This window comes from Rutilus rutilus, assembly GCF_951802725.1.
Source record: "Rutilus rutilus genome assembly, chromosome: 12".
In the NCBI taxonomy this organism is placed as follows: Eukaryota; Metazoa; Chordata; class Actinopteri; order Cypriniformes; family Leuciscidae; genus Rutilus; species Rutilus rutilus.
Genome location: NC_140217.1, coordinates 9,358,809 through 9,384,664, shown reverse-complemented (window position 1 = coordinate 9,384,664; position 25,856 = coordinate 9,358,809). Strand labels below are relative to the sequence as shown.

General features: G+C 37.2%; 1 protein-coding gene across 3 annotated transcripts; it reads right to left on the bottom strand.

The window, feature by feature from the left end:
* Window positions 1-2,785: 2,785 nt before the first annotated feature.
* On the bottom strand, window positions 2,786-15,194 carry calcrlb (calcitonin receptor-like b). Of its 3 annotated transcripts, none has more exons than XM_084426354.1 (14): window positions 15,172-15,194; window positions 14,169-14,398; window positions 9,883-9,981; window positions 9,270-9,417; window positions 7,785-7,898; window positions 7,563-7,675; window positions 6,864-6,955; window positions 6,643-6,769; window positions 6,379-6,532; window positions 6,201-6,261; window positions 5,654-5,720; window positions 4,590-4,808; window positions 4,273-4,314; window positions 2,786-4,169 (listed from the first exon to the last, which is right to left on the bottom strand). In XM_084426354.1, the coding sequence occupies exons 1-14, from the start codon at window positions 15,176-15,178 to the stop codon at window positions 3,945-3,947; spliced, it is 1,698 nt and encodes a 565-aa protein (XP_084282480.1). In that variant the 5' UTR covers window positions 15,179-15,194; the 3' UTR covers window positions 2,786-3,944. The 3 variants fall into 3 exon arrangements, with proteins under 3 accessions (XP_084282480.1, XP_084282481.1, XP_084282482.1); XM_084426355.1 differs by lacking the exon at window positions 15,172-15,194 and adding an exon at window positions 14,513-14,734; XM_084426356.1 differs by lacking the exons at window positions 9,883-9,981; window positions 14,169-14,398; window positions 15,172-15,194 and adding an exon at window positions 9,599-9,735.
* Window positions 15,195-25,856: the final 10,662 nt, after the last annotated feature.

Below are 25,856 nucleotides of genomic sequence, written 5' to 3'. Positions count from 1 at the left end.
CTTTCAGCTACCCTCTTCCCACTCTAATATCGATGGGAGAGTTAATCTTTCTGCTCTGTACATGCTTTAAAGTTCTACATAGAATCTACTGCTACTTTTAGACAGAAGGATCAATTATTTGTCTGCTAGGGTCATGTGCGTAAAGGTGCGCATTAGTGCTCCACATTATTAAGCAAGGTTTTCATTGTAATTTTGAAGATGATATTTTAACTTTGCCCTCAATGATTCATTTAAAATGATTCATTCACAAGTGAAAACATATTTTTAACTATTCTCTTGGGTTGGAAATGGTTTGAGGCCCATTGCCTGCACTTGCTTCAGGTCTTTATGCATGCAATTCCTCTGCTGAGAGTAGAGCTGATGACAAGGGAGGGCCCTTCCCCCTGAGCCCCTACACCGCATCTGGAACCAATGCAAACAATCACAGAACATCAATCTCTGCAAACTTTGATAACTGCAGATTTTACAGAATAACACACACACATTTAGAGAGAAAGTGAGCGAGAAGAGAGACCCCATAGTGTGTGGCAGCACCAAATCCGAGGCTTCTTCCTGTGCTGTTCCCCGAGGCAGAGACACATGTCAGCTGCACACTGTTTACTTCAGCAACTTTTTTTTTTTCCACAGTGTGTGTGCATGCTTGTATGTGTGTATCAGTGAGGAAGTTACACATCCTGTTGGAGCAGTCACATATCCCTTTGTGAAGTGACCTCCAACAGTATCTTTAGTAATCTGCTGCCTTTAACAGAACACATTTAAAAACAGTACTCCAGTGGGAAATGCGCTAACTGCTATAATATAACAGATTTACTTCGATAATATCTGTCACATTTGTAGAGGCATATGTGTTTATGATGACTGAAAAGCAGCTTTACATAATACTTTTAGGTAAATGAATATGATTATTTATATAGGAAGTTGGAGAATAAACAGGAACAGAGCTGACTGACATAATCTAAATTTATCTAGTTATAGTAACTGACTACAGCAACAAGTGGACATTCATGCTGGACTATTCAGCAGGATTCCTGAATTTAACCGCTTATACTTTTATCAGAGTACATCTACAGTGACACAATGTTTTCAACATTCTTTTCAAAACAGTGATCCAAGAAGTACATTTTTACAGATTTATACGTCTGAAATGTTCCAGGTGTCATTATGACTAACCAATAATATCATATCAGTTTTTTTGACAGTTCTACTGTAAAACATCAGATTCAAACAAACAGTCTTGAACTGAACCTTTTTAATGTCTGAAAAGAAAGGAAAGCCCTACTGAAGCTTTAAATATTTTGGTAACACGTTACAATAAGATTTCATTTGTTAACATTAGTTAACTAGTATGAACAAACAATGAACAATACTTCCCCAGCTAACAAAAATGTGTTCCCATTAAGTTATGAAAATATTATTTCAGAATGTTCTCTGATCATTTAAAACTTTTTTTCCTTGGTTATGCGAACATTAAAGGGGTGGTTCGGGATTTTTGACATCAGACCTCATTTTTAAGTAAGCCTGGTTGTTATTCATCAGTGGAGACATTTTTTTTTTAAAATTATCCAGTCCTTATATTTGGATAGTTAGCCGATGCTAGGCTAGCGCGAGTCAATGGTATATGTTAGCCAGCCATTAAAAACCGTTTTACCCACTCCACAGTGCACCAAACGCAAATCAATTAACACTAGACTATCGATGCAAATGTCTGTTGAGAGAATAATGTTAGAAATCAAACTTACCTTTCATCTCAATGATCCCAAAGGAACTAGTTTCTCAACAGCTGCGGAATTTTACTTTGCTCCGGTTAGTAATGCGGCAAAAAGTAAACACAGGTAAATAAACTTGCGTCGTGTGTGTACCGGCTCACTCGGTTGCCTAGGTAATCAATATCACTCCGCTGCTGCTGTAGACAAGGCTTATGATTACAGGGAACAAATTATAATAATGCAATGTGATGAAAGGTAAGTTTGATTTCTAACATTATTCTCTCAACGGACATATACATCGATAGTCTAGTGTTATAATTGATTTGCGTTTGGTGCACTGTGGAGTGGGTAAAACGGTTTTTAATGGCTGGCTAACATATACCATTGACTCGCGCTAGCCTAGCATCGGCTAACTATCCAAATATAAGGACTGGATAATTAAAAAAAAAAAATGTCTCCACTGATGAATAACAACCAGGCTGACTTAAAAATTAGGTCCGATGTCAAAAATCCCGAACCACCCCTTTAAGAAAACATTCTTCAAACATTATGGGAATGTTACTTTTGAATCTTATCTGCACATTATAAAACAATTAAGACAATCTAAAACGTTAGACAAACGTCCAACTAAAACATCAGGGGGGGATATGCTCCATGACCAATGTATAAATAATGTTTTTGTGCTAACATTTTGAGAACATTATTAAAGACCAGATAACTTTGTACAAACATTCTATTAACATTTACTGGAAGAACATTTGTTCATAACTTTGAGACAAGCTTGCCAGAACGTTATCTATAGTTCTGATAACGGTTAGCTGGTCTAAAGCATTTGCTAATCTTAGTTAATGTTAATTTCAACATAATTACAATTTATCGGTTAACAATAGTTATGCACTGTGAACTTACATGAACAAACAATGAATTGTACAAATTATGTAAAAAAAATATTTCACTCATTCTTAGTTCATGTTAACTAATGCAATAACTAATGTTAATGAATGGGACCTTATTGTAATGTTTTTCCAATATTTCTATACACGAAGTACAACCATGCAAACATGCATAAGACACAGATGTGGAAATGCATTTACACCTCAAAATAGGAATGTTTATTTATCCAGCATGTGCACATAACATATTTTAAGAAACAACAATTGAAAAAGCGCCAAACGCATCTGTATGTTCCAGACATAGAGACACTTAGAGACCTCATCTGTTTGTAGATCTGCAGATCTCCAAATACTGTAAACCGACAAGTGCTAATGTAACTTGGCCTTGAAGAACAAGACTCACCTACACCAAGATTCATATGAAGTACAGATAAATTAGTTTAAGAAAGATGTTTAGATGAATCAAAAGTGAATAAGATAACCCTGCTGAAAGGACGTGTCAGGCCAGCAGGAACTGACATGCTAGTCCAGACTGGTTTATCCTAATCTATCCAAGATCTGATAGTCTTTTAGCAGGGAAATGTATGTTTACACTGACTCTAGATTTTAATGACAGTAACTCTATTTTGTTTTGGTTTCTTTAATCAAATATTATATATATATACATATTCAAACTCAGTACTCCTAAGAGACAACAAAACATTTTGCATATATAGAATATATTGTCAATATTGCCCTGTATGTGGATTAAAATTTCACATAAAATTAATCTCATAACTGATAACAAGATGAAGTTCAGGATGAACGAAAAGAGCAGGACGAGGTCATCAGTATCTTCTGGAATCACATCCTAGTGATTTTGTGTCTTCCACTGTTTATTCCATTCTTGTACTAGAGATTCTTTGAGCCAGAATAATCCATAGATCCATATATGTGACAACCATCATCCAATGAATCAGGGTGGCTCAACCTTCAATTAATCAACACAGTGCCATACAGAATAAAGCTTCATTAAGGAATGTTCTTCAGGTCATAGTTTCACCCATATAATATCCAACTTGACCTCCATTTCAAAGAAATCAGAAAGACTGACCATGTGTGAGGTTCTCCATAGTGTTTCACTGGATCACCGTGGAAAATGTTCATGTGACTTTAATATTCCAAATAAAATACAGTATTTTCTCCAGTTCCCATCCATAAACTAGAGATCAATGAAGCCTGTAGGGAAAAAGGAAAGGCTTCTTGGGGTTTACAGTCCAAAGTGTCCCGATATTTGTCCAGTAGGCACACATCTCAGTCAGTGGTGCTCTCCATGAGGCTGTTCTCCCAGAAGTCAAAGAGTTTCTCACATGTACAGGTTGTCTGATCGGAGAATGGTGGTCTCCAGATTGTGAAAACTCTTTCCGTTTAGAGTCTCCATGTGGCTGTCGATGCTGTAACATCTATGGACTTCTGTCATGGAGGAGGCCGTGTAGGATGCGGAACGCAGGTGGTCTGTGATCGGAAATGTGCTGCCAAACTGCATGCGGTAGCGGTACTGGCTCCAGTGCCTTCGCAAAACACCTTGCACCTAAACAAACAAAAGAGAGGAATATATGAAGTATAATGCCAAATATCTTTATGCTTTGAGGAAAACATTGCATTGAAATTGTAGGGGGGGGAAAACGGCTTACCTCGCTATTGAAAAAGCAAAATATAGTGGCAACCAAAAGGCCCTGTGGGGGGGAAAAATATATTTTATAGTCCTCAGTTACAGAATATTTATAGCGTAAACCAGTGTGTATGTGTTCCACTTAAATATAAAATGAACAGAATAATTATTAATGTATTAATTAATAAATAAAAAGGTAAAGGTATCACTTTTTACATAGAAACAAATACATTTAGACAGATTAATTAATGTATAAAAATATAGTTAAAGGCACCAATACGTTATTAACTGATAAATCATTTTAAATTTGATCCCTTGCTTGATGTCGACAACACCTACCTGGTAATGCAGAAGTATGTTCATTGTGTGCAAATATATCTCTGAGGCGAGCCGTCCGTTGGGTTTGTAGGGCAGCAGTAAATACTGAATGCCCAGCAGAGGTACAAGGATTAAAGTGGCCCTGACTGCCCTCATGTAAAGACTGGATTCAGCCTGGTGGGTCACCTTCAGCTTTGTGATCAACACTCTCACAATGTTTAAAAGGAAGAAGAGGTTAACCTAAGGACAACAAGCAGAGAAAAAAGCAACTATGAAGAGAGAGAACCATAATTGCAGTACCTCAAAAAGTATTTTGGCCACACTGTACATTCTATCATGGATTCAAAGCAGAATTCTAAAGTTTGGATTATGTTATAGTCTGTCATAATACCTGTAAATTGTCATATAAAGAGCCAAAGATATAAAAAACATTATGTGCCAGAGAAACAGGCGCATTCATCTTTAGAATTTTGGGTTTGAACTTCCATTTGGTGGTAGCTCTGTATATTTCTATAGCATTGCTGTTGAAGAGTAATTAGCTGGTGAAGTGGATTTACTTATTGTAGAGTTAACGAAAGTTGTCGTGAGCGGTATAATGTTTGAAGCGGATGTCATAACAATTGTCAAATAGACCCGGAATATTTAAAAACGAGCGGTTTATAAGGTCTATAACCATATATATTTAAGATTGGTGGTGGACCAAATAGTTTGAAAATTGGTCATTGACCCAGTCTATATTCATCATCAAGCACCATTCTGAATGTCTAAATGGCCCTGTAAACAGCAATAACAGTTTATAATGACACAAAATCAGCTTTAAACAGGCAATTCCAGCATTGCAGAAGTCAGACCAAGCGTTTTATGGGCCATATAATAATATATCACATATGAGCCCAACAAAAACAACAAAGAGAACACGGCACTTTGATTAAAAATGGCCGAACGCCAGAGCTTAAGTTGATTTTTTTAAACAAGATCATGCAGATTCATACACATTGGCATGGGTGAGTAGAAGATAAACAAGAGAGATAAAGTGTGAGAAAACAAAATAGAGAAAGAACGCAAGAATAAAAAATCAGACTTACCAACAGGGCTGCACAGATGGGCCCATGAATAATGTAGAGCAGAGAAGTGTTCGCGCTTATCCAACAGCTGTGGACAAAAGTGTGAGAAAAGTTCAGAAAGCAGAACCAATGAAAGCATGAATACTTCATTAAATGTTCAGTGACATCATTGCTATGATTTCACAAGATGTTCTACAGAGCCTCTGCCTGGTCAGTGTATTCCTGACAGAAGATGGGATGGGATGATGGGAAGTCTAGAAAATTCAGCTTTGCCGTGACAGGAATAAATTACATTTTTAGTTATTTTATATTGTAATATTATTTCACAGCTATTTTTTTCCCATCAAATTAAAGCAGCCTTGGTGAGCACTACTGTTGCTCAGTATAAAACTACAACCACTTATAAAGGGGGAGGGATGCTTCCTCAAAAGAAATGTTAAAGGGATAGTTCACCCAAAAAAAGCAAATGATGACAGAATGTTCTTTAATGGAATCACTATGGAACCAGAATCATTAAGCAAGATCAGAATTGTTACATTTCTTGTCATGTCTTTTGGATTTAACTTACCTGTCATTGTAGTAATAACTTCGGGATACTGCATGTATAAGTGCAGGTATTAACGGGAAGCCTGGAAAACATTTGAAAAGGATACAATTATTTAAAATGTTAATGAAACAGCAACATTGATCAAACAGAAATCCAATTCATTTTGGTGCATTTTGGGAAGTTAATTAAAGAAACATACCCCATCCTAGAAGGTAATACCACATGAGTTGCTGTTTCTCAGCAAACACTGCCACCACAATGAGGGTGTGCAGGTAGATCCCTTCACACAACATCCAGAAGTAGTTACAGCCCAGGAGATAATGATGAATAAACACAGACAGTTTACAGCTCACCTGGGAGAAAACACATCAATATGAGTTAATATGACCCTGTTGTTCACTTTCTTGATTCCTGGTCATATTGTGCATGACATGAAAGCCCACTATTCTATTTGTACACTTACTGGATTGGCTTGGGTTAATTCTTGGTTGTTTATAACACAAGTGAAAAAGATGAGGGTTATAACAGAGTTCAGCACAAAGGAGAAGAAGAGATTCTTGTGTAGAGTTATCCTTTGGCAACTTAAGCTCCTGAGTGGGAAAAAAACAACAAACTATATTAGACTGGGTGAAAAGGGAGGTACGTTTTTATGATATGGCAATAAGATTTTTTCATGTGACTTACTTAAAATAGAAAAATATCCCCAGGGAAGTAAACAAAGATATCAGCGACAATCCATGACCAATCAAAACCAAATAGTAGAGATTAAATGCTGTCTAAAAAAAGAAAAAAGAAAAAGAAAAGTAATATATACAAAATGTACCATTCAATATGAGCAAGAGAAAAAAAATTACACTACCAGTCAAAAGTGAAAATTCAGCTTCGACATTTTTAAATATGACCGTTATTTTAAATTGTAATAATATTTCACAGTATTACTGTTTTTTTTTTTTTCATTAAATAAATGCAGCCTTGGTGAGCATAAGAGACTTCTTTCAAAAACACACAAAAAACACTTTACAAGGATATCCATGGAATCCGAGAGTTTGACAACGACAAGTCAGTATTCCACACTTTTAATGATAGATACACAGGCAACACACTCCTCTCATACATGAGGAATTGACTCTTTTTAAGCATTACAAATAAAAATAAAGAACAAAATTATAATCAACAGGTAGAGCAGACTTATCGTCAACCACTTTTCCCTGCACACACATTCATATTTTAATAATATTTCACAATATTGCTGTTTTTGCTGTTCTTTAATCGAATAAATAGCTTTGTTGAGGATAAGAGACTAAAAAACTTTTGACCGGTAGTGTGTGAATTATGAAGATAGAACGGACAACTGGGGTCTCCAGAACACAATGTAAAGCTCACCCTTTTGTGATCATTAGACTTGTGCGTACAGTCTGTGTAATTTGTCCATGTTTTGTTACTCTCTGGGTGAATGAACCACTGGCCTGAATCAGTACAAATCTTCGTCGCCATTTCTGTTAAAGAACAATTTGTTAATCAGTTAGTCAGGCTTTGAATAACACGTTTATGTATAAGAAGTAACCTTTATTCAACGGCAAGATAAAAGTCTTACGTGGGACTCACCTAAGGTATCAAAGTCAGTATAGTAGCCTGGACAGTGCTGGGCTGAAGTGAATCCTGCGTTCATATCCTCCCAGCACAGCCATCCATCCCAAGTCCGTTTACACATAGAACCATCTGCAATAGAGTCATTTGCAGTTATTAATAAATTCTTAGTTGGAATCTAAATCATGTGGTATTGGTTTTAAGACTCAAAATTGACAAATCTTATTTTTTTTTTTTTTTTTTTGCCCTTGTATTCCTTAATCAAAATAGCTTCCCGTCCCTCTTGCAGCGACATTATTGCATCTTCTCTGATAATGTGTTTACTGGTGTGAAGGTGGGACAACCTGTCACTCACATGACCTCACAGCAATAGCAAACCACAAGCATCCAATCATTTCCTAGTGGACAAAATCAAGTCCCGCCCTACATTGTTTGAGAAGCTGTTTCATTCGGATAAGTGTCACAATAGGGAAGAAAACACTAATCACAACTTCCGTTTCATGCCGACTTTAAGACCACATAAAATATCTTGGCAGGGTCTTAGTATTTGGTGTCTGGTTCTTGTCTTCTCAAACAAGACTGCAGTAGAATCAAAAAAATAAAAATAAAAAAGACTACAGACAATAAAAAAAAAACAATAATATCAATAATACATGTATCTTTCTAGTGAGTTTTTTCACATGGAACAAAGCTAAATGCACAATAAAAATGTATTAAAATGTTTTTATTATAATATTAGGTTAAAAAAAAATGTGTAGAGAAAAGATACACTGTAAACTTATCACAAAGTAAAACTTTTTTACAGATAATAGTTTAATCATTTGTTTTGGCTTAGTACAGTGATGATATAAATGACTGTGATTGAATTTTGCAAAAAAACGGTGCGAAAAAGAAGGTGCCATTATATTTTAGGAAGGTCTTTCCGTTCCAACTAGATCGTCAGTTTTCGGGGTTCTTGCCAAAAAGCTTTTACCATCTGTCATGGAACATCCCTTGTGTCAAGCTTCATCTGTCGTCCTTCAACTGTAACTTGTGTCTCATACACAGCAATGAACCACAGAATGTTTCCATTCAATCATCCTTTCACGTAAGAGCTTTCCCGTAATTTTCAGGATGATGTGACAAAACATCATGCGGTTTCGGTCCCCTAATGTTCTTACGAGCATCCAAGTCAGAGATTGACCGAGGGCAGAAAATAAACCTCCCTTTTTCAGTGGAATTCCACAACTGCCATGACTAACAGGCCTTTACTAAAGAACAAACCCAAAGTACAATGGCAAAAGTCTTGATAAAAAAATCTTTATAAAAAACAAACTGTTAGGTAGACAAAACCTGCATGAACGCTTTCAAACGTCTTGTTTGTAAAAGGTTACATGGGCTTAACTTAAAAATGCTGATCTGAGATTACTGAATATTGTTCTAGATCCAACAAACGTTATGTCTGAGCATAGTTTATAGCCATTGCTCATAGTCAAGAATCTTTGTAAAATAAGAACTTCTCACCTGTTCTGTTGTGATTCGTGTCTTTCATAATCTTCTGGAAACATTCAAACTGGGCGTTCAAAATATTGTGGCGAGTGAAGTCTAAATCATGGGGATTCTTTTGAGCCGTACCTCCAGTGTTGTTCTCTGAGAGGACCACCACAAAAAACTGTTGAAAAATATGAAGAAAAGAGATGACAATGACATTAGCTGATCACAATGACATTAGCTGATGAACAATAGAGAATGGCAGATACATAAACCTTAATTCTTGCATACTCCTGATTCTAATACATTCGTTTTGTCATACTTAAAGGGATTAAAATGAAAAGTTGTCATCATTTACTCACCCTCAAGTTGTTCTTCTGAAGTTCTTTGAACATAAGGAAAGAAAATTTGAAGAATGTTGGGAACCAAACAGTTGCTGGTCACCAGGGACATCCATATTATATATAAAAAAATGACTATGGAAGTCAATGGGGACCAGAAACTGCCCACATTCTTCAAAATATCTTCTTTTGTGTTCAGCACAAGAAAGAAATTAATACAAGTTTAGAACAACTTGAGGGTTCCCTTATAAAATTATATAAACCTGTACATAATGTTTATAAAACATTGTTTATGACAAACATACCTCAGAGGTTGCCAACAGTAAGAGAAATGAGGTAATCCAGCATCCAAACATGGTTCCACTGTTTGGCTTTTGTGTATCCAAATGATCTGAATGCTTCAGCTGAAAGCAAACAGAGATTATTATACATAAAAAAAATAGAATTATGGACAGACACTTTGCTAGTATATTTAGGTTATTTCTTAACCAAACAAAGAGTATAGAAGGTGAGCCAAAATGAGAGATTTCCCAAAAGAATTTCTGTTGGTAAATTCTCATTTCCATGAAAACAAGCCATTAGAGCCAGGTGAACTGTCGACCTATTCCGCTCCCAGGAGTGCAGTAATAGCACTGTTGTTAAGTTGGAGAAGGGGGGCCGAAATCAAAGTCTGCTTTACATAAAAGTTCAGTCCATCAGGAGGCCGATAATCACCACAAAAGGCAAGGCGGCATCATTAAACATACATTACACGGTTCACCATGGCTGTTTTGGCTTGCTCGATACAGATAACATCATAAATCAGCTTCAAAGCTTAGGAAGATCTGTTATAGCCACAATAAAGTTGCTTGCAAACAGAATTGACTATTTTTACATGCTAATATTTTATGACATCCTGGACTACAGTCTGATTATACACAACCCCGGTTTATTCTTTTTATGGTGTTCCATGTGGAACTATCAGAGCATTCCAAAACATCTTTAACATCTGCCTTGATTCTGCTGTTATTTCCTTTTTAAATTAATACCTGTCGGTATGGCCATGGCCAAGGGGCTGAAACTTCATGTGATTCTTTTGTTCGGCCTCCAAACATTTCCTGCTTGGATGAGGACCCGAAACCACATGACTAGGCTCATATGTGGAAAATTATCCATTTGGATTTGTCTTTAGTCTTGAAAATGAACAAGCTTCCCAGAAGTCCAGACAAAGTGAATTTACGTACGTGTGGTTTTTTTTTTTATAACTTCCATTTGGATAGAAAACATTTCTTGATGCAAAATGGCAATTATCGTGACTTTTGAAGAAATTTCGGTGCAAGACTTTTTGTCGCACTACTGTAATGATACCAATATATGAATTCATAAATAATACTAAATGTATTATACTGTATAGAGTTCGCCTTGCTTTATCTGTTTTAATTACATGAAACTGCATTAATGGAGGAAGAAGTCCTGTTAAATGATGTCTAAGCAGTGTAACCACATAAACTGTGAACAAGTTCTATTAAGTTTGACAACCTAATTTTTTTTATTTTGAACCATATATCTATAATTTTTTCATTTAAAGCAAACATCTTTTTGTTTTGTTTAAAATGCACTTGGTTAGATGTAATCTAATCTAAATGCAGTGACTGCCTGTCATACATTTTTAACTGTGGCTGAAGTCATCAAATGTTTTTGGTGGGACACTGTACGCCTTGTTTTCTGTCCAGAATGAGAGCTATAACAAATTACTCCTCCAGAAATTAGTTTTCTGTAAAATGACTAAGACTTTCTGTCTGAATTAGTAGGTCAGAGTCTGTAGATTATTTCATTCAGAAAACCGCACAAGTCAAGACTGTTGTAGTTCAAAGCTTAATGAATGTCTCTATTAAGAGTGTAAACATTGTGATACTTTCAACATTGCTTGATTTGAAAATCCCAGCCAGCTCAACATAATGTTGGCACAAACAATGGCATGAGTTTGGGGCCGGACCTTTCTCCAGTCACCCAGTGTTCGGGAAACCTGTTTGAAAACAGTAGTCAATTGCGTCATTTGTAATCCTAACATCATGGTCGCTATTCTTCAGTGTGTGTCCAATTGTTTCTAGTTCAGCCAATTTGGTGTCAGTTCTATTTGCAGAAAATATTTGTCTAAACAATTTAACATTTAAAGAATTTAGAATTTAAGTGTTTTTGGGTCATCAGCGTTGACCCTGACAGATCCACTCTCAGTCCTTCATTCCAGATTAACAGGCAGCCATTTAGTGAGAACTACATATTTGTGCACTCTTAAAAATGAAGGTTCTTCACTGGCATAAATGGTTCCATAAAGAACCTTTAACATCCATTGAACCTTTCCATTGCACAAAATGGTTCTTTGTAGAGGAAAAAGGTTCTTTAGATTATTAAAATGTTCTTTATACTAAGAAAACATGGTTCTTTAAAGGTTCTTTGGGGAACCTGAAATGGTTCTTCATGGCATTGCTGTGAAAAAACCCTTTTGGAACCTTTTTTTTAGAGTGTACTGCGGAAAATTAATTTGGCATTTCACTGGACAGTTTATTTGCACTACAATCTTGATAGACATATTATTCGTCAGCTGCCCATATACAAAGATATCAGAGCGGTAACATTGTCTTTCTACACTGAATGCTTTGAGAACCAAAGCTCAGAAGGAAATGTAGAAGTTATAGTGAGGTTTCTTCATTAACTTCGATCAACGTATGTAAAAGGCTGATGACTGTCAGTGGAACTATGAAATAGTAGCAGCATCTATTAAGTGCGCCTTGATAACATTTCTTAATCGGCCGAACATTCTCTTGATGTTTTCTTTCACAATAAACCGCTGTTCATCTACTTTAAAAATAAAGTGACATGATGAAAGAAATACAAAAACAGACCATAAAACTACTTAATAAAACTTTAAGAGAGGAAAAACAGCTATAAATCTTGTACCATTCAGGTGTTGGCAGTATAGGCATAAATCACATGTCATTCCAAAAGGAATGTGAAAATAAAGTGTTTTCCTAGACATTTTGGATGATTGGATGACCCCAGAACTTGGTGAAAAAACAGAGGGCCGAAACATGATAACTTTTTGCCCTTCCTGTAAAGCTAAAGGAGTGGTTTATAGATATGACATTCCCAGAGTGGTTTATAGATATGACATTCCTTTTTTGGTCACAAAAAGCCACCCTCCAGACCTTCAATCAGGAAGCACAATGACAGTTAGTTTAACTCATGTCCATTTTAGGATACACCCATGAATACAGCACACAATTTTTCCACTCTTCACTTATATGGATTGGATTTATCTTAAAGTGACACAGCACAAAGTGGTATTAAGCAGAAATGATGTGTATATTAACTTTGGCTAAATTCAAATAGTAATAATTTGACATAAACATATATATATATATATACATATATACATATATATATATATATACATATATATATATACATATATATATATACATATATATATATATATACATATACATATACATATATATATATATATATATATATATACATATACATATACATATATATATATATATATATATATATATATATATATATATATATATATAACAGTTATACTGTATGTCAAATCTTAATATAAGTCAAAATAATATGAATGGTCAAAACCCTCCAACACAAGTCCAGTGAAATATGTTAATACACTATTATGATTTTTCTTAAAACTGGTCTTCTTTAAAACTTGTGCTGGCAGTATTTATTTATACTTATTATGTTTTAATCAAGTGTTCCAGATATTCATTATTCAGAACACAGCTACAAACATTAATTTTCAATTAAAAGACATCAAAGTTAATTAGTGGCCAGCTGATAGGGTTTGATTTTTTTTCTTTTTTGGTGGCAGATGGCGGCACTTAGGGTGTCACCCGGACTGTAATTCTGACAATTATAGTTTAATAGCAGCAAATAATTGGCCAGTTTAAATAAACACACACAGAGACAAAGCTTGTCGGTAGTTAATTGTCCAGTCTGGCACAATTAATAAGCACTGCCGATGATAACCTTAAAATGGCCAAATAGGTTATTGATTATTTTGACAGATTAACCGATAAATCAGTCTGCCACTACTGTTAGTATTTTGAAAATGGCCGTTTTATTGTTGTATAATGTTATTGCAAATGTTATCACTCTGAACACTGATGAATGTACAATTTAAACATTTTATTGAAATTAAGATAATTTACCAAACTGTCAGTCTTGACTAGAAAAATGTGATTTCGTCTAAACTGGTGGGCTATAGCCTACCTGAACCTTTCAAGCTTTAAAAAGTTCCTCAATAACAAGCAAATTAATAAACCATGCAATTTAGAGTGATTCATTACGCTAACATCTTGCTGTTAGCGTAATGAATATAATGAAACAGAGTTTAATTAGTTAAAAAAAAACTATTTAAATAAGTTTTCTATTTCAGTTCTGAGCAATGGCACATCAGGATGTACTAAAGTTTGCGCAAGTGCGCAATGAGTTTATTTAGAAAACATGAAAAGGAAATAAGCGTCGTAAAAGTAGCCGAAATCTACATGTTGACGTGTTAATTAATAAATGAATAAATTCTCGCTCTTACCTTGTTTGATCGGTCCTCCGTTGTCCGCTGTGGCAGTGTGTACTGTGTACTGGGAGATGTTCTCGGTGATGAGTTGAGGCCCCTGAAGCAGCAAAGGAGTGTGTGTAACGGGTTTCCTGTGACATCACACAGCTCATCTGAGTGTCCCGTTACACTGCAAACGAGCGTTCTAGTTTTGTCGCGTCGCCAGCTTCGCTGATACAATGTAGATGGGATGTAGAGTGTGGTCGCTGAAAATATCAAATATATTCACACACAGAGAAAAAAACTATAAAATAAGTCTAAATAAAAATAAAATAATATATTAAATGAATGAATGAATATGATAAGTAAGAATAGCCTACATGATCGCGAAATGGATTATTGTGTCTGTGATTTAATTAAACTACGTTTAATTTAAACGAAAGTCCAAGCTAATGCCACAGAATCTTTTATAACATAGAATCTATAATAATAAGAAAACACAAAAGCTAGTGTAAATGGGGGGGAAAAAATGACACGTCTATATTTTACAACGCTGTAGCACCTGTGCTGTGCTAATGTTTGTAGCACGATTTGAATGCATTGAGCTGAAGCATGCGATTTGTGGAAATAAACTACTATTATAGCGCCTCCTGGTGTTTTAGACTAGTACTAAATGGCACAAAAATAGCGCACAGCATCGACACCATAATAGTGATATCATAAAAGTGTAACAAAAATATCGCATTTGTCTAGCTATAGCCTTATTCAAACCAGCACCAATTTTTTACAGGAATGAAAGCGAGGCTGTGAGAGACACAGGCCAACGTCTCTTCAGTGGGTGGTAGGCTACTGTTAGGCCTATTGTTTACAGATTGTTCTGCTGACGAAACCAATATTTTTCCGAGAAATTTCAGTTGATAAAAACACCAGACATTGAGCTGTGGAAAATTATAAGTGATATAGAAGCTTTATACAGTTTTTCACAGAGGATACCATTGAATACACGGTAAGTCTATCCCTCACAGCCTCGCTTTCATACCTGTCATGGCGCTGCTCTGAGTAAGGTCTAGCTATAAAACCTTATTGTATTTCATTCAGTGCTTCTTGGTGCTTTCTGATCCATTTTTGCACAGGGTGTAACAAGTGGCTCTGAGTGACTGAAATAATGTAGGCTATTCCATTACAATATTATTTTGGTCACTAAACACCTTATTAAAATGTGATCAAATTTAATAAAAAAGTCTCCTGCTGCATTGACTGAGAAGAACATTTACAGATACACAACCTAATCCTTAGAAATAGATACTTGTTCACACTCTCATTTTTCATTAGGTCTATAATAATCTAATATGTTTTAATTATAGACCATAACTGATGCAATTCAACTCGTTATAAATGTAAAAAAATGTATATACTGCAGGTGTCACGTGCCCTACAAGCTTAGACGAGAAGACGAGGGATGACTGGATGGTGACTTGGTTGACTGGATCGAGGTAACAAGGCTGGTATATCTCTGGAACTTCTAGCAGTTAGCAAGGTTGTCTACAGTAAGTGAGTCTAGCATCAGACGAGGCCGTCAGACCAAGACTGATGGTGTGTGTAGTGCTGGTGATGAGGCTCTGGCCTGACACCCGCATGGACATCCATGTACCCCCCTCCGAACGAGGGGAACGGACTTGAAAACAGTGTGGAATTGCCTCACTTTAAATCACTGTCTGCTGCTGCTTCTGATTGCTTTTAGACGGAAAAGCTGCCCATAACTGCTGGTCTAGGGTCTGTTTTCTGCGTAATAATAGCATATTAGCTAAACCGAGTTGGCAAATGATCCAGTGTGTATTTGTGTTTGAGCTCTGAGCATCAAAGGTTTCTATTTGCAACGTGTTTTGCAGCGTTGAATAATGTAGTCAACCACAAACATGTCTTTTGATTTCTTGACGCAAAGGTATTTAAGTTAGAATCCACTCACCGCTTTAAAACACTGTTCTGTAAAAAAGTTCTGCATGCTTGCAAATCCTCTCACTATAACAATTTGTAGACATTATGTGAGTAAGAGATTCACTGTGCAGTCAGCTTCATTGTTTATAACGGAACTTTGTGAAATTGTGTAGAATTGAGTTGAGTGACTGCTTTTTAGTGATATTAAACAGAGTGCTCTTTGTGTGCTTTCTATGTGATATATAGCCTAATAATTTATAGTGCCCTATAATATATTCAGAATTTGAATAAAACTTTTGGTTTTTCATGCTTGACCAGCAGCCACATACAAGCCTCAATACATAGGCCCATCCGCATATAAATGTGGGATTCACTCTCGAAATTGCGATGATTGACATAGTGATAATAACCATATATAGCAATGGACGAGACAAAAATACTCACTAATCTCCGTAGCACCCTCAGTGATGTGATTTTGGAACCAGGCTTGGTCCAAAGGCAGGATTTTGCTTTATTAGGTATAGTCAATGGTTATGTTGGCGATTAGGTAGATACATGAAATGAAACATGAAATTAATACTGACATCTATAGAAAAATGACCTCAATAACTAACTTGGAGTCTTGTATCTGATCACAGTCTGTGATGTCGCTGGTCCCGGCCTTCATTGTCCTTGTATTACTTTTGCTCATTTGCTGGCCCTGTGATCTGCCCTTTATGTCTGTCTTGATGAGAAAATGAATGTTAGCGTTTTAATGAGGGCTTTTAGAACATTGAGGGATTATAATTAATTTGTGGAAACTGTGGAAATGACAAGTATGAAAATGTAAAGTAGTTCTAATTTATTATAATGAAATATTCATGAAGTATTAAATCATGGGTAGGAAATGAGCTATGTGGCTATACATTTAAATTCTTTGTTCTTTCTTTTAACATGAATAGGTATGTTTCCCATTAAAGGAATTGTCACACAAAATGAGAAGCTCTGAATTACTGAGAAACTAGGCTTTTGTGTCTTTGGTGGATGGAAAAAGATAACTAGCATGCAAATAAAATGGAAGGTAGTATTTCTTAACACTAAATATACTGGATGGAAACATTTAGTCATGTATATTATACTGTCTATTTTGTCTGACGGTGCTTTATTTGAGCAGGTAGGTTGGTTCACAGGGGGCTTGGAGAAGCAGTTGAGCGTCTACCCTTGATCTTTCCAATTGTTCTCTGGGGAGATGTAAAATTATTCAATTCGTGCATCATAAAATGCTTATTGAGATAATGTCAATCATCCTGAGTGACAGATGGGCACATCCATACCGGCTTTGTTTTCCCAATAGGACAGGATATGCAAATCAACCTTCTGCTGGCACGGCTGTATTCCCATATGTCAAACTTTAATGAGTAAGCCATTTCTTTATAATTTGGTGTCTAAAGCTGTTTGTATGTTATAGTATGGAGTTATATTGGACTGACATCTTCCAAAGAAGGTGAATGGACAATATTACAGATTTGAAATATTAAATCCACATTAATATTATTTATTTATTTATTGTGCAATTTTAGATTATAGTTATAAATGTTTTTTAAAAAGTTACAAATGTTTGACATAAAAATGAAAATAAATCACTAGAGGGAGCTAAACAGTCAGCCATAAACGCTAGATGTTGCAAAGACTCCATAAACATGGTTGCACAAATGCATGTTTACTTTAACAATGGTTTTGTTATTGTTTGTTTTTTATGGAAATGGAAATGGAAATGCCTTCAAAACATTCTTAAATTAGATTTAGAGAGAAAGAAATTGAGAAATTTTCATAAATGTCAAATCAAATTGATTTGTATAGCACTTTTCACAACAGTTTAGTTTAGTCTAGTTTATTCATTTATAAAGCACATTTAAAACAACAGATGTTGAATCCAAAGTGCTGTACAACAAATAAAGAACATACTTAAAACATCTGAAAAACCAAATGGACAAATGAAAATTATACACCCTCAAACAGAATTAAAACATAAAGAATAAAAATAAGTCTTCAAAGAGGATTTAAACATAGAAAAGAAGGGGAAGATCTTATGTGAAAGGGAAGACTATTCCAGAGCCTAGGAGCAGCCACAGAAAATGCCTATAGTCACCTTTAGTTTTAAGATGTGAACGAGGGACTGAGAGGAGAAATGGATTTGATGACCGAAGAGATCTAGAGGTAGTATGTGGAGAAAGGAGATTACAAATATACTGGGGAGCACATCCATTTAGAGCTTTAAAAGCAAAAAGCAAAATTTTAAAATCAACACGGAACTTGACCGGTAGTCAGTGTAGGGAGGCAAGTACAGGAGTAATATGTGCACGTTTTCTAGTGCCAGCCAAATATCTGGCTGCTGCATTTTGCACCAATTTCAGACGTTCCAAAAATAATTTAGGCAAACACAGATAAAGTGAATTACAGTAATCTAACTTTGATGTGATAAAAGCATGAATTACCGTTTCAAAGTCCTCTTGATTCTGGCAATTGATCTTAACTGGAAGAAACCACTTTTCACCACAGCACTAATCTGATTATCAAACGACAATGTGGAATCAAAAATTAACACAGTAGTGCATATTAGAAGAGAGGGGACCAAGCTGATTAGCAATGCCAGAAGTAAGAGCTGATGGGCCAAATTATTTGATTATTTCTGATTATTTCAGTTTTATCATATTTAACTGTAAAAAATGTGTGTCCATCCAATACACATTGTTTCAAAGCAGCTTCACAAAAATCATTATGTTAATGTTTATAATATCTTAACATCTTCATGATTTATAGTTTCATTTAGCAGATTAGAGCTGGGCGACAATATAGTTTACAAGTCGGGGCAAGTTGTCACATACTGTATGTTTTAAAAATTAAATATTTATAATTCATAATGTATTAATTACAATATTTGAAGGCCAAAATAATTGCTTAACAAACATTTTATATTCTGATTAGAATTATATTCTAAAATTCAGTAAGACTTTACAATAAGGTTTCATTTATTAGCATTAGTTAACTATATGATGTACCCTTAGTAAAAACTAATGACAAATTCTTCTAAAGCATTTAATAATCTTAGTTAATGTTATTTCAAAGTAACAAAAAGTATACATAATAAAAAAAAAAAAAAAATGTGTCTGTTAATATTTTTTATTGACCTCAGCAAATATGAGCTAACCATGAACAGTTGTATTTTTATTAACTAAAGTTGACAAAGGTTAACTAACACCGTAACATATGTTTTGTCGTTACTTAATGTTAGTTAATGCATTAACTAATGTTAAAGGGACAATTTTTGGATTAAAATGTCCCAAAAAAAAACTAGAACTATATATTTTGTTGTCTTATGTACTTATCCCAAATGTTTCCAACAATGTTTAAATCCAGAGAAACCAGCAGTTTTAATCAGTGTAACGGCCCGTGTCATTGCGTCGCTTGTCAATGGCGTCATATTTGCTTTACCCTCGATTTCTGGTTTTACTTCCGTAGAAACCATGGAAACACCAAAGACGCTTTGTGTTTTACTAGACAGGTGAGCAACTGTTTGGATACCTATTGGCAGAAACTAATGATTGTTATATAGCCCAACACGGTCAGTCACATTGTTTGAACATTGTTTTCTTGTTTACCGCGAGTAACATGTTTGTACCATGCATCAGAGACAACACTATTTTGTCAAGTGGCTAACATAGCATAATCGGAAAAATCTTTATTTGTAGTAACAGTAATACAGCATTATCTCCACCTATTTGTATGCCATTTAGCAACACAAGTCATCCAGCTTTTATTTATACGATATTCTAATATCGATCCAGCTTACTGCAGTGTGCAACAAGTGTCTCATACCAGCCACAGAGTAAATGTGCGTAAACGCTATAGCATAACTTTCAACATACTCAAATGTATTTCAGTATGATTGTTTTGACCAAGTAAAACAGTGCTGCATTACCCCACAATTTTAATTAAATTGTCAAAGAAAGTGACTTACGGCTGTTTAATTATTTTTATTTTTATTTTTAAATAAAATAATGTGGATTTAAGTGATAAAACGTAATTGTTACAAAGTTCAAATCAGGGAAGAAGGAGGCTGACTGTTACAAGGTAGTTGCAGCAGAGATGAAACAGGATCTAAGTGCAGAAGCTTTATTCAAAAGCAAACTCAAAACAGAATCTCAGGAACAATGAATTAAATGCAACGTAGAACTGACAAAGAACTGAGAGAAACACGAGGCTTAAATAGACAGAAAACAGAGGAACTAACGAGACTAATTAATGAGACACACCTGAACTGAAACTCAAATCAAATCAGTAACTATGGAAACAAACAGGCAGGAGGCAGAGAAAGATAATCAGCAGATTATCCAAACACAGACGATAGTCTGCGCAGTACAAGGCTGCGTTCCAGTCCACTTTTAGACATGCACTTGCAAACTTCCCTAAGCACTTCCCCTCAGGGGAATCCCTGCCGCCATTTTGAAGTGCGTTCCACTTCGTGAAGTGGATGAGGAAAGTTTATATGGACAAACCCTCGTTCCCTCGATTTTGACCGAGGGAGCGAGTCTACTTCATATGTACACTTCAGGTACCTATATGTCCCACAATGCAGTACGACTGTGACGTCACCACATATCTCGTCTAATCACCACCACAACAAACAACTCTATGATATATTAATTATATATTTTTAAATTTAAAACAACCCAAACACACCTATATACATTTGGATGCTGCATTAAACAAATTCTTAAAGGGGAAAAAAATGTAAATAATAAATAAACTCCATAGCTGATTCCAAGTGATCAAGGGCTTAGGACGTTCCAGTTCAGCCCACCGCAATTTCCGCCAGTAGTGGGCACTCGTGCAACGTAAGCATTGACGTACATCCGAGTGAACGAGACGGAGGGAAGTTAGCGAGTGAAGGGCATGACAATTTTGGACTGGAACGCAGCACAGACCGATCGGCGGCTGACTTGAAGCAGTGCATGCCGGTTAGAAATTGTGTCGAACTTGAGACGGCACCGACGCTACGTGACTGTGACGTATGCCATCAAAGTACCGCAAGAGCGATTCGAGAGCAGCCAACTGGTTCATTCTGCGCAGCTACTCCAGAGCGGCTGCACAAGCTCTGATGACCACACAACTGTTCCACGATTGGCCGAATCCACCGCATGACAACGATCATGTGTGTTTCGTGTTTCAGAACACTACATTGGTATTTAAATAGTATTGGCTTATGTTGAACTTTATTCTTGTACAAACAGACGCTGTATTTAGCAGTACATAAAGTGTTAAATGGAAATGTATCTGAAACGTCTGTGTATTTGATAAATATTGCATTTATTTCACTTCAGCTGTTGTAAAGTATGCAAACACGGGAAGCAGAAAGTGTCCGACTTCACGTCTCCGTTTCAGCTACTCCGCATGTGGCAACTCTCGCCGATCGGTTACGTCCAGCCGCAGCCGATGTCAAACACACCTAAGAACAGAAATCAAAACAAGCTGACAACGTGACACAGACATTAACCGAACTTTAATAGTAACTTTAATTGTATAAACGCATAAACATGAATACGAAAGTCAGTTGCCGACTGTGGCATATACAGTGGGTACGGAAAGTATTCAGACCCCCTTAAATTTTTCACTCTTTGTTATATTGCAGCCATTTGCTAAAATCATTTAAGTAATTTTTTTTCCTCATTATTGTACACACAGCACCCCACATTGACAGAAAAACACAGAATTGTTGACATTTTTGCACATTTATTAAAAAAGAAAAACTGAAATATCACATGGTCCTAAGTATTCAGACCCTTTGCTCAGTATTTAGTAGAAGCACCCTTTTGATCTAATACAGCCATGAGTCTTTTTGGGAAAGATGCAACAAGTTTTTCACACCTGGATTTGGGTATCCTCTGCCATTCCTCCTTGCAGATCCTCTCCAGTTCTGTCAGGTTGGATGGTAAACGTTGGTGGACAGCCATTTTCAGGTCTCTCCAGAAATGCTCAATTGGGTTTAAGTCACGGCTCTGGCTGGGCCATTCAAGAACAGTCACGGAGTTGTTGTGAAGCCACTCCTTCGTTATTTTAGCTGTGTGCTTAGGGTCATTGTCTTGTTGGAAGGTGAACCTTCGGCCCAGTCTGAGGTCCAGAGCACTCTGGAGAAGGTTTTTGTCCAGGATATCCCTGTACTTGGCCGCATTCATCTTTCCCTCGATTGCAACCAGTTGTCCTGTCCCTGCAGCTGAAAAACACCCCCACAGCATGATGCTGCCACCACCATGCTTCACTGTTGAGACTGTATTGGACAGGTGATGAGCAGTGCCTGGTTTTCTCCACACATACCGCTCAGAATTAAGGCCAAAAAGTTCTATCTTAGTCTCATCAGACCAGAGAATCTTATTTATCACCATCTTGGAGTCCTTCAGGTGTGCTTTCATGTGTCTTGCACTGAGGAGAGGCTTCCGTCGGGCCACTCTGCCATAAAGCCCCGACTGGTGGATGGCTGCAGTGATGGTTGACTTACTACAACTTTCTCCCATCTCCCGACTGCATCTCTGGAGCTCAGCCACAGTGATCTTTGGGTTCTTCTTTACCTCTCTCATCAAGGCTCTTCTCCCCCGATAGCTCAGTTTGGCCGGACGGCCAGCTCTAGGAAGGATTCTGGTCGTCCCAAACATCTTCCATTTAAGGATTATGGAGGCCACTGTGCTCTTAGGAACCTTAAGTGCAGCAGAAATTTTTTTGTAACCTTGGCCAGATCTGTGCCTTGCCACAATTCTGTCTCTGAGCTCTTCAGGCAGTTCCTTTGACCTCATGATTCTCATTTGCTCTGACATGCACTGTGAGCTGTAAGGTCTTATATATGTGACGATGTATGTTGTTACACTAGATTATTGACATAATTTAATCAATAACAGTATTTTTTTATGGTACTCTTATTTTGAAAACATTTGTTTTGGAAGTTGCATAGTTGTCAATGGTCATGTGATCATAAACTTAATAATTTGCGTTGTTTTCAATTCTTCATACATGTATATTTCTTTTTTTTTTGTATTGTTTTTGGTTTCACTCTTGATAAATATTTCTGCACTAAATTAAGGAAGCACTATTACTTAAGCTTCGTCATGCGTGAGGGTAATGCTGATGCAATTTGCGTGCGCGCTCTCTCTTTCGCTAGACCAGAAATGCCAATTACCTGTGATTAAGTGTGATCGTGTCTGTTATTTCTTTTGACACAGACACAGTGAGGCTGAAAGTAAAGAAAAACAAAAGTACATAAATGTGTGGGATCTCTTTCTTTAAAATCAAACACAACGCAGAAGAAAACCCACTACAAATTGGTGCCGTTGACCCGTCGTTTGGTTCGCTGATTGCTGACCACCTGGGATGCTGCAAGCGTGCATCGTCTGCTGGGACTGAGTCGTCGTCGTCCTGAATAATCTGCATCGTCTGCTGGGACTGTGTCGTTGTCCTGTATAATCTGCATCGTCTGGTGGGACTGTCGTCGTCGTCCTGAATAATCTGCAGCGTCTGCTGGGACTGTGTCGTTGTCCTGTATAATCTGCATCTTCTGCTGGGACTGTCGTTGTCGTCCTGAATAATCTGCATCGAGTATACAAGCACTGGGTTAGATCATCGGTTGATACTAGGCCAGACATGTGCTGTAGTCCCATCGCAAAACCGGTCAAACCAGAGTATACTAATGTTGAATCAGGACTTACAAATTAAATGAGTGACCTCGTTAGACAAATTGGTTCTGAAATTGGCGAAGCCATCAGGGACACTCTGTTGCAGACTGGACGTTCAAGTTTGCCATCTAGTGGTCGTTTTGCAGATGCCACTAACATTTCTGACACAAAAGTATCGAATGCAACCATTATAGATGCTTCCAAGTTAAATTTGGTACTGAAGTCTGAAGGATCCTCACCGCCGTATTATCGTGGAGATGGTACAGATAAGTGCTCCATGATGGAGTGGGAAGAATTGATGCGAGTGTATCTTAACAAAAAAGAAGTGGCAGATTCTGACAGAGTTGAGGAAGTGATGAACAGACTAATGGCCAGGGACATCATAAAAGTCTGGCTGAGTAATAGACTGGTAACCCCGACTGTAGACGCGGTTTTCACAGTCTTGAGACATCATTTCAGTGATTCCAGTAGCTCAGGGATGCCTTTAGCTGATTTTTACTCTGTGAAACCTTATTCCAATGAAAGCCCTTTGGACTATTGGATAAGGTTAAACAAAGCAGCTGAGGTGGCTGAGCGGAGCCTTAGGGAGGAGGGCAGAACCTTGGAAAATCGGAGCAAAGAACTGGCTGTAATGTTTATTCGACACTGTCCTGATAAGAAACTCTCTTTGGTGTTCAAAAGCAAATCTGCACAGTCATGGACCGCGTCTGAGGTCCAAGAGTGATTAGATGAGATGCTAAGGGAACAGAAAGCCACTAAGCGAGTTACGTGCCAACAAACAGCCAAAGTATTTGAGCCTAACAGTGAATCATCTTCTGTGTCTTCTTCTCAGTCAGAAACTGCCACACCAGTAACTGACAACAGCACTCTGGACAAGGTCTTGACCATGTTGGAAAAGGCTCTTGTGTGCAATGCCCAATCTGTGCGTGGTGGTTGGTCCAAGAATCCTAACAAACAGGGTCGTGAATGTAGAGTTTGTGGCAGCAAAGATCACAGCACTACTGCCCATTGCAAAATGTACAATCTCTGCTTTAAGTGTTTTTTGTCTGGGCACAGGAGTTTCAATTGTGAGATGACCGGGCCCAGGGAAGGCACTGGCAGACGAGGAGATGATGCGCCACAGGGAAACTAGAACGCCTACATTGGGGGGAGGGCAATGTGGGGCAAAATGAGAGTTCCTCCTGGAATACTGATGTCGAGTCTGTCTATTCATTTTATTGTGAGAATGTAAGCGAAGACAAAACTGTGATTTTTCAAAATACCATTCGTTCTGCACAAAATGACAGTCTGTTTTATACAAGTGTTTTAGTACAGGACAAAGTTCGTTTGAGGGGGATGCTGGACAGTGGCTCTATGGCGACTACATTGAGTACTGACATGGTACCTCAACTGTTAGAAGCTGGAGTCCTGGATCAGGAGTTCTTTTCCCCATCAGACATTGTCCTGGTTGGGTGTGGTGGGAAGCAGACTTGTCCTGAAGGTATGTGTGATCTGAAAATTGAGGTGTATGGGTTCAGTTTTAGTGTCCCAGTCCTTATTGTCAGTGGGCTGGTAGACCAGCTTATTATCGGAACCAATGTGTTGAAACCACTGATTAGAGAAATGAAGTCGAATGAGGGGTTCTGGAGAGTTTTGGATAAACCAGACCAATCAAATCCAAGTGAGGATTGTCAATTTCTGCGTATGCACTTGAGGTTGAGCGGGTTCAGGATATGTTTCATTTGTCCTGTGAACATACAAAGAGTGTAGCTATGGAGAAAATATCTGGGTCGCAGAAGTGTCATGAGGTCACTAACATGGTTCAGAGTTTGGCTGGGGGGCAGGTGTCCTGTGAAGAGAAGTCAGCTGTACTCCGCTCTCACCGTCACTGGGAGGAAGGAGCAGCTGTTAGAGCAGTGGCTTATGTGCAGCATTTAAGGGGTTTGGAGGATGCGGGGCAGTGCTCACTCGATAAACTTACCCAGGCAGATTTACTTGACAAGCAATGTCATGATCCGGTCATAAGTAGGGTGAGGTTCTTTGTGGAGCGAGGTAGACGACCATCTAGGAGAGAGAAAGTCAGTGAGTCAAAAGAAACTGTGCGAACACTCAG